The sequence below is a fragment of the Merops nubicus genome, unplaced genomic scaffold (genome assembly GCF_000691845.1).
Source record: "Merops nubicus isolate BGI_N331 unplaced genomic scaffold, ASM69184v1 scaffold15453, whole genome shotgun sequence".
In the NCBI taxonomy this organism is placed as follows: domain Eukaryota; kingdom Metazoa; phylum Chordata; class Aves; order Coraciiformes; family Meropidae; genus Merops; species Merops nubicus.
In genome coordinates this window covers 1-10306 of record NW_008598377.1, presented here as the reverse complement: position 1 = coordinate 10306, position 10306 = coordinate 1, and the positions used below count along the sequence as shown (strand labels likewise).

The window sequence follows — 10306 nt, the reverse complement described above, 5'->3', positions numbered from 1 at the left end:
TGCATCAGCTACTCTGAAAAACTGCTATTAAAATACCTAATATCCTGAACAGGAGGACCATAAAAGGAGCGCAACTAAAGCAAGAAATTACACATTTCAAAAATTTAAATAAAAAGCATAACTGAGAATTAATATACTAAGTATATTAATATACTTAAGTATACTTATTAAGACTGTATTAAAAGTTCAGCTTTTCAGAAAGAAGTTCGTGGTGTGATTTTAAAGCACAGTTTGGGTTTTTTGGGGAAGCAAAGCACAGCACTGAGTAGTCCTTAAGAAATCACGTCACCTCAACTGGGTGTAAAATTCTCCAGCTGGAAGACCAGATCTACAGCAGCGTCAACATCTGGTACAATATGATCGGGTTCCACCAAACCAGGATCAAATCTGAAATCTCTGTGGCCATGGAACACCGTTTCCTCTATGCCCTCCCGGGGATCCAGGGGGACCTCGGTGTGCGGGTTGTAGACCCCAGTACAGACCAGCACAGACCTACAGTGGGCTGCCACTGCCGAGGCCAGCTCATTCTCCCAGCTGTTGCCTAGTTCATCATCCTGAGAGACCGTGGCAGGACCTCCGCCACCAGCAGCTTGGGCCTGAATCCGTGATTTTGAACCTTTCCTGGAGTTCTCTTCAAGGTAGCGATTGTAAAGGTTAGCACCGTAGACATCAGTCATGAGATTATCTCTGGAAATGAAAGCAGAGAGTTCAGTCAGCAGTGCAAGTTTAGTTGGCAACCTTCAGTCTATGGAAGACCATTTTACACTCTTGATTTAACATTTTATGCTTTACATCAGTCTAGTCTCACAAGTAACAAGCAACAGGACAAGAGTAAATGACCTCAAGTTGTACCAGGGAAGGTTTAGGTTGGATATTAGGAGAAATTTCTTTCTCAGATGGGTTGTCCAGGGCTGTGCCAGGCTGCCCAGGGCAGTGGTGGAGTCCTCATCCCTGGAGGGGTTTCCAAGCCGTGGAGATGATGTGTGAGGGACATGGGTCAGCGGGGAACTGGCAGTGCTGGCCAATGCTTGGCCCTGATCTTAAAGGTCTCTTCCAATGAAAACAGTTCTGGAATTCCATGTGGAAGTCTGCTGATAGCTGATAGGAAGGAATCCAAACCTACAGCTGCTTGATTGCACCAGCCTCATCAAGTGAGATATGATAAAAGCAATTAACTCTCCACATGGAAACTGCAGATGGGAGCAGGGAGAGGTGAAAGCAAGGGTAGGTATTAGCAGGCCATGAATGAGCTTATTATACTTCCAAGCATCTTGGAGATTCTGGAACAGTCTATAATACAATACAGCTTTATTTCTTTCTGTGAAAAGGATTCTATGATGTGACAGCACACACAGTAGCATATGACCAAGCTTAATGACCTCACCAATTCTAGTTCTGCATTATCTAATAATTGTCATTTACTCAAAGCTTCTTGGTTGTTACACCAGTAAACATGATTAAACAAAGACCCAAGTGAATCCTTTTTGCTAGATTTACACAGCTTATTACAGAAATTAAAAAATACATTAAAAACCCAAAATCAGGAGAAATCTCAGTTGTGTATAAACCACTTCTCGTGCTTCTACAGAAATTAAACATAGCAAACTGTTATTAATTTTCAAGATCAAAAACAGTGAGGCTCGAAAACATTATAAAAAGCTCACTGTAGCCCAGAGAACTTTAGTTGGTCCCAAAGGCATGAGAAACAAAGTAGTAAGAGTTGTGCATTTTTCTTCCCTGCTGCCCTTGTCAGACCCAGGGCACCTTACCCGACAGCGTAAAGGGTCAGGACAGGCTGCTTCCAGTGCCTCTCTGCAGCCTGGGCCCTGATGAGGTATTCTGCATACTGGTAAGTCAGTTTGCTGGGCTTGCCCATTAAGGCCTCATACTTCAGATCTTTGCCAGTGATCTTCTTGTAAATGTTTTCCAAACAAACCATGAACGTCCCGTGGCCAAACCTACACAGGCGTAAAGACAAATGGCATTATATTAAGCACAGGTAAGAAAAACAAGCCTTTATTTTGTGATCTTTTAGGTATACATCATATCCCGTAACTCTCAAACTGCCCTTGGTTTGCAGGTGACATTTCCAGAGCTGTTTCACTGAAAATTAAGTGAACAATAAACACCACAATAAGAACACATTACTGGGACAGCACAGCAGACTGATCTATTTTTAAAGTGGTGTTAGTGTTACTTGCATTTCAGTAGATACCCCAGTTACAAAAGTGCTGCTTCTTGACATGAAGCCTAGCCTACGATCTACTCTCTGCAGTGACCTTACAGAAAAATTAAAGCTAAATTTAACACAGAGGAGAAATGGGAAAGTTGGCATCAGAGAGAAGGAGAATTGATCTCAAATTGATCTCTCCTTAAACACAACAGTATACCCAAACCCATCTGCAATACAGACACAAAAAAAATTCATGTGTTTTTCTAAAAATATAGATGCAACGGAGGATCAAGGAACAAGCTATAATTTTATGGCATGTGTTTGATATGCTACTCAGGTATTTTAATCCATGTGGGCACAGTGATGATTGGTCATCAACCAAGCTAGTACATCAGTACTTTAGATATGATCTTATGACGGAGAAAAGCAGCTTTGCTTCATTACTGAAATCAGGGAGTGGGATTAAGGATGAACTAATAAAGATCCCTTACAATCAAATTACCAAGAACACCCTAAGAAGAATAAAATGCTGCAAAACAACAATTCTATATACAATAAATTACACAGGCTACTTAAGAAACCTAAGTTCTAATGCACATAGATCTGCTCAAACCCAGCATCTACTAAAAGAAAGCCCACACAATGAGCATCAGAAGCCAGTAAAGAAACATGAAGTGCACTAATAACAAAATAAAGTGGCCTGGAAATCAAAATATAAAAAAAAATCTACATAGAAGGAACCAGCTGTAGCACTTTCACAGATGGTACAGAACTAGCTTTTCTGAACTCTGAATGAACCCTTCATTCCCTCTCTCCACCTTGTTTGTTGCTTTGTACTAGGAAATTTTATGCTTATTTATTGATGTTATTTCCAGTGATTATTAGCTACAGTTTAAAATATCTTGGTCATGGCATTATATCCCAATAGTGGAGTAACGGCACTGACAGATGCAACCTTGTCACTCTGTCAAATTCAAAGGGGAAAAAAAATAAGATAAAAGAACTTTCTACTGTGTCTTTCCCAAAGGACACAGCCGAAAGTATCCTATTCACTGTAGATCTGTTGGTTGCCTCACTCTATCCTGAAACTGTCACACACAACTTTTGCGAATGTGCTGATTAGAGATGGTCTTTGCATCCAAGTAAGGATATCTGGTGAGATCTTCCACCCAAGATCAAGGCAGCATCAAGTCACAATAACAACAATGTGTATTCCAGTGTACATTCAAATTTTAGACTGGGGGGAAGGAAGGGGAAAACAAACAAACACACACTACTTTCTACTGAAAACAAAATCAAACAAAACCACTGTCGGAGATGATGCCACCTTGTTCTGGGTGTTCTACTGTTTTGGTTTGTTTTTTTTTTTTCCTTATGATCTTTAAAGAGCTCTCTGTATTGTTCTCAGCTTAAAAACACTCACCACTTTCAAATAGCAGGGTCAATTCTTTACCCTACCAGAAACTGCAGGGTGGAAGAGAAATACCAGAGAAGGACCTAATGAAATGAAACAAAGGCCTTGATAATTTTTTTATTTTTCCTTTGAACTGAGACTCTGAGGACCTCAGGCAAAAACTTGTCTTTCCCCACTCTTCTGGGAGCAGGGACACAAAAAGCTTTAGAGCTTAAAAGCAGTTTTTATCTCGAGTAACTGCCTTCCTGCATGCAATAAGGTGGGCAGTGATGAGGCAGGATCTGATAAAAGCACACTGCTTTGGAGATGTGATCAGAGCTGAGACCTGCTGTGAAGCCATAGCGAGCATCTGGTATAAAAGTATCAACTTTGGATTGTGCTGAAGAAATGAGGAAACCCCGAGTATATCACGACATACACACGTGGTCTAACTGCACTCACCTCGGAGACTGAGCTTCAGCTACCCACATCAGATCCATGTTACAAGCCAGTACGGGAATGTGAGGGTAATTTTCACGGTGATAGGGATTTCCAGGGTAGCCGCTGGTCAGCAAAACATCTATTATCAACTGGAGGTTGGTTTCCCATCTGACTGGCTCCCCAAACAAAACAACAGCTGTGAGAACAAGAGTTACAAAACAAAGTTATGGAACTACTCAATTTATGAAACTGGCTAACAGGGTACCAAATCTCCAACACTAAAACTTGGATCTAAAGAGACTTGAACAAGTAATCTGATTTAACCATGAACTGATTAAATAGTCACATTAACTCTGACTTAGGAGTTTAATATATTACACATGTATTCAAAGGAAATCTCAGCAGTGACAAGACTTCAAAATCTACACGCTTAAGAATTTTTTTTGTAATTGGGTAAGTTTCTCCATAAATCACAAAATACAAACTTCTGAATTGTATTTCTAACTCTTCCACAACTTTGTGAATTCTATGTTTACACACAGTACTTAAATAATCCGTTAGAGATATTTTCATCTTGAACTAAATTTTTTTCATATTAAAAGAAAATATTAATGTTGCTTTTAGACATTTTTCTAGCAATGACCTGACATGGTATCCTGGTTTGGGGTAAATAGAGCTGGTTCTGCTCTGTGATTTTACTTTTTAGCTAAAGTTCATTTTTTTACATCCTAAATTCCCGTTTCTTCTCTCCTGTACTTCAGATGAGATGAGAGGGAATACAGTGCACTGAAACAAGATGCTTCTCATGCTCCCAATTTGAAGCGACCATCCTGACTACTGTAAGAATAAGACAAACTTCAAACACACATCAGAAAACAAGCTTTATCACATGAGATACATTCCAAATTAAGGAGAGATGTCATTAGCAAGGAAATTTCAGAATTAGCTCAGTCAGCTCTCTGAAATGCCCAGCAATCTAAAAAGAAATTCTGAAGTACAATAAAGATATTTCATCTATTAATGAAGAGTTGCAAGTTAAATAAAAATAACTGACCCTCAATCTTGGGAAGCTCCACAGCAGAGGGGTACTGCAGTAAAAAAAAAAAAAGAAAGCAGAACAAAAAAAGTTTTCTACAAGATTATACATCTACTACTATTTTTAATAGAATAAACTCAAGTACAGCTCCCACAGTTACAGGAAATGCCCTCTCTGTTTTGGTATATACCTGACATCAGTTTACTCAGAAACTTGTAGCTCAAGTCTGAAGTGAAGCCTCATGGCCAATGGACAGCAGGCAAGCTAGTGGGTGCCACACTCACTAGCCTCCTGCACCCACTGAACTGCCCTGGTGAGTGATAAAGCTTCAGTCGTTCATTTGGTCCTGTATGGAAGTGTGGATGTTTATTTTCCACAGGAGTAAGAGGCCTCTAGTATCAACAACATTGGAGAAGTAGTTTTGGAAATGCATTTCTTTAACACTGCTGAGAAAGAAAACCACACTGTGTAACACATATTAAGTTTGTTAAATAAATTAGGGTTTGCACGTCAGGATTTACTCCCCACAGTGCCAAATACATTAACAGCTTCTTGGACTTCTGCATCTGCGTGGTTGTAAAGGCACAAATAACCCAGTTATGGATTCTATAAATCATAAAGAATTTCTTGGCTCCACCTGGGAAAAATTCACTCTGTGTACTGACCTTAGTACATGTACAATATACACATGTATTTACTGTGTTCACTTCTTTTGGAAATGCTGCCCAATTCTGTTGAAACTCTCCTGTATGCACAATTAATATTTACATATATTTAAATAATGGTATAAACCAGAAAGGGAGTCCTCTGCAGAAAAATAAGTTATCTGCAAAGCATTAATTTACAATCAAAGCAACGTGACAGCCCAGAGAAAATACCAAGGTGATCCTCTTGACCCCCAGGACAGAATGTCATCTAAGGAGCAAACAAAGACTTTTAAAGCAGAAATAGACACTCACCAGAACGTTAGGTCTTCTCTCATGGTCAACTACGTCTAGCAGAGGGTGTTTCTCCCGCAACGTTTCAATGGTAATAGGCTGACAGAAACCAAGGCTAGGAAAATTCCAGCTAAGGATACAGCGTTGCTTGTATTAAAAGATTTTAAAAATCAGCAATTCCATTTTAACAAACTGGGAAATTGAAACTGTTAAAATTACCTGGTAAAGCAAATTATTTAGGAATGAAGGCGATGCATCAAATACTGACTTTTTCTCCTGTGAGATAAAAAGATGATCATCCATTATTTATAAATGGGAGACCTGTGTGCCTGAAATCTTAAGACAGGAATAACACATCAATCTTTCTCAAAATAAGAGATGAAATGAAGAAGCCACCCTACACCTGCAATACTCCAAGGCCATCTTTACGTAAGCAGAGAAACAAGCTTATCTGGCAGCAAGACAACATCTTGTGTAAATCATGGGAAAGAAATATGAGTTGGCTGAGGGAAAAAACCTGTTTCCACAAACTGTACTTTCCTTAGGCCATTATAGCTGCAAATCTATTGCTAGATAAACACCAAAAAGTTCAGTCTCTTCCAATATTGAGGACTGAGTACTCTGGTTTAACTACACTCTACAAGTAGTTAAGATAAATATGAAAGCACATCAAAAAAAGAAAGTATCAAAAGGGAAAAATAACCAACTTCTGATTTGCACAGTAATGCAAAATACTGACACATCCCATCACTTTGAACTTAGTTAACAGGAGGTTAATAAACTGAAATTGCTCACTTACGTAAAAAACAGTTGTGAGGCTACTCCCAATACCAAAACAATGTCTTACAATGAAAATAAGAGTTACTTAAATATATCAGTTATACATATGAAGCCCCCTGATTTGATATTGGAATGAGCACCACAGGCCATTGATAAAGTTATCTGAAGAGAAGATTAACCCATGAAAATGTTACCTAACAGAAAGTTTTTTCTATATTGGATTCAGTCTTGTCAAATATTTCTTTCAAAATATTTTCAAGTGTAGTTCTACTGTTCATATTGGTTACACACACAACGTGGCCTGGCCTGGCAGCAGATCTTGAGCCACTGAGCTAAGGTCAGATGTGGTAAATGGTAGACTGTCACAGCCTCATCATCAAGACAGCACAAAACCTTTCTGCACAAGTCCTCTTACGTATGAGTAAAAAAAAAAAAAAAATTCTTTTACTGTTTTCCTTTCCCATTAAAACCAGACAGAACAAAGGAAAGCAAGTATCAGTACCCCAACCATTTTCAGAACATAAATTTGACATCACAGTAAAAAGTACCATTGCTCATTACTGGATTTGTAGCATTGAAATACTTGATCCGCAGGATCCCCTGAACTTGATTAAGGGAAATAGAAATTAAAAAGAAACCTGGTTTGTTTTCTCCTGTTTTTAAATGAAAAAGATACTCTTGAGCAATATCAAGAAGTGGTCCTTGTCCAGACACAAGAACACATTTTTCATGATAGCGTTTGAATATCCGCAGAGGACTGTGCGACATCACCACCTGATCCTCGGAAATCTGTTCGGGATTTGAAAACAAAAGGACTCTGTTGTTCAGATAAATCATTTGTATCTAGATTTAATTAACAGCTGTGACAAACTCTATGAAGTACAAAACAATCATATATCTCTACATAAAGCCCTACTTTACCATCTTCTCCCTAATTTCACAAATGACTTAATGATAATACGAAAGAAAAAATAAATTCCTGACAAATTGTCCAACACGCCCCTTCCAGCTTCCAGAATTACTCTATTTAACACAAACACCAAGTTTTCTCTCCTGCTTTTACAGAGCTGCCAAATTCATTCAAAAAACAAATGGGGAAGAAGAATCAGAACTGCCCTAGTTCTAATCATGGCCCCTTTGCTGGGCTGCAGCATTGATTTAATTGTATCAGAAGAACTTATTTTAGTTTATATATTCCCCTTCCTTCAATGGGTATAAAACCTGCCTGCAGCACCCCACAAATCAGGGGCAATGAAGTTTTACCCCTTGCATCAAAAATTGTCAGGAAGCTCCTGTCTGGCACGTTATCACAGAAGATATTCAGCTCACTAGAGCAGAGAGTCACATTACTGGCATACACATTTTTTTATTCAGAAGAAGATAAGATTATTCCCAAAATTACAGCAAAGAAATACCACTCCCATCTGAAAAATCACTACCTCTACCACTGGAAATACCATTAGCTTTGCACAGGATTTTTCACTTTTATAATACCTCCAGCAAAGCAGTTCAGGGGTCTTACAGGAAAACCCAAACTGATTTAACCGAGCAGGATTTAATGGGAGATAATACATTCGACACATTCACCATAAGTAAATAACTGAATAAACAGGATATCAGCTACTCACTGGAACTCCCAGCAGATGAGACAACTGATCAGCTTTTTTCTGGCGAAGGCAATTCCCTGCATTGGTGACAAACACGACAGGCACCAAGAATTGTCCCTGAGAATTCACTAGCTTTTGAATAGGAATTGGAGTCTTTCCTCGTACCAGTACACCATCAATGTCAAAAAGAAAACCAAAGGATGGCCCTATGTTGAGCTGAAAGAAGAAGTTGAAAAAAAAAAAAGTTAGTTATGCCCATATTTACACATTTGATAAAGCCCAATGAAAAGAGGCCTCCAAAGGGAAGCATCTTTAACTTTGCACACTTTAATGTGCCTTAGAGACACATTCACCCTCTAAAATACTATGAAAAAAGGAGCCTTAGACCTCCCTTCTCCTTATGCATTCAGCCTCATGAGTTCTACCTTGTTTTATAAATAATTACAGAATGTTTCAGAAGATAGGGACAGACTGAGTTAAGCTGATAATGAGAGGTACAAAATACACGCTGCTGTACCAGCCACTCACACTTTTGATTCATTTAACCCCACTCTAATCCACAGGTAATTTCAAGGCACAGATACCGACAAAACAAACAAAAGTAAAATATTCAGCAACAGGCAGCTCTTGAATGCAAATATTGTGCTTGACTCCTCCCTTACTAGATGTGCAGATACTAAGGATCTCCTTACACATTGCTTCAGTTCATTCTTTGGTTTGTATGGGGCAGAGTAATGCCTAACGGTAAAGCCAGCACCTCCTCCAACAAAGCTGCTCTTTGAGTTACTGACATTTATCTCCTTGCCTGCCTTTGAAGAAGGGCTGGACTTCAGGAGTCCAGAGGAGGAGAGTGAGGCTACCCACGGGTAGGAAAGGTGAGCTGGGCGATAAGGAGTGGAGACAGAGAGGATTGTCGAGCAATGAAACCGTTACTGAATCAGGCTGGAGGAGGACGGATCAACAAACATGTATAACCAAAACTTCCTCTCTCTCCCAAGCCAGGACTCTTGGGATTTATGATCTCCGTGTTCGTCGTTCGATGAAGGAGCAAGAGATTAAGTGCTGAGGCTGAGCGTGCTGGGGAGGACAGCCCCTGCTGCCCCAGCCGTCTGGGGATGCAGACTGCCAGCACCCCTGCCCGCTGCCTTCCCCACGCAGGGAGAAAGGCGTTTGCTCTATTGAAGCAGCACTTTGTTCTTCATCTATTATTCATCTGCTACATTTTCCCTGCCGCTGGGTACTGCGCAGAGTCAGACGCTGGCACCAAGGGAACAGAGATGGAGCGGCAGCTACACCCCCCTGGACACGCTGCTGCCTTCTCGAAAACCATGACATGCAAACAACGTTTGAAAAACGGATTTTGAGTTTGACTACATTCCCCGGCAAAGCCTGGTTTAATAGTCAACACCTAGATGCATTGCATTAGCACTGACCTAAACCAGGCAGTCGGGTTTTGTTCTATTTTCCACGCAAAAACTCTCCCCAACACCCTCTGCTTCTCTCGTCTGTTCAGAAACCTTGCAACCAGTGCCTCCAAGCTGCCTGAAGCTGCTTCGGGGATGTCACACCAACACCAAGAACCGAGCTGCTCCAGCAATGCCGTCGTGGGTGGCAGCGCTGGAAACCCCCGCGTGAAATCACTGCAACTACAGTTGCGGTTTTGTAACAAACGCAGTCCTCCACGTTAATTTGGCTGGCTGTAAATAACGCAGAGTCCAAATCCGAGTTTTCCAGTGAGCAGCACTGTCATACACACACACACACACACACACGAAGCACACAGCGAAAAAAAGAACCAGGAGAGGGACCGGGCGTACACTCGGCAGCGGAGGAATGAAACTGGGGGCTCTTCGCTCCTCTGTGGCTCTGGGGGAGAGCTCGACAGGAGAGATCCGCGGCGACCCGCGCACAGTGCAGCCCACGGCAGAGCCGTGCCCT

General features: G+C 40.6%; 1 protein-coding gene across 1 annotated transcript; it reads right to left on the bottom strand.

Annotated features, from left to right (window-relative positions):
* Positions 1 to 290: 290 nt before the first annotated feature.
* LOC103769796 (cat eye syndrome critical region protein 5-like) lies at positions 291 to 8584 on the bottom strand (the record flags this gene model as incomplete). Its single annotated transcript, XM_008937031.1, has 7 exons — positions 291 to 687; positions 1770 to 1958; positions 4029 to 4203; positions 5062 to 5095; positions 6003 to 6096; positions 7438 to 7550; positions 8390 to 8584. Coding segments are annotated over 7 exons (1197 nt in total), but the record flags the coding sequence as incomplete, so codon positions are not given.
* Positions 8585 to 10306: the final 1722 nt, after the last annotated feature.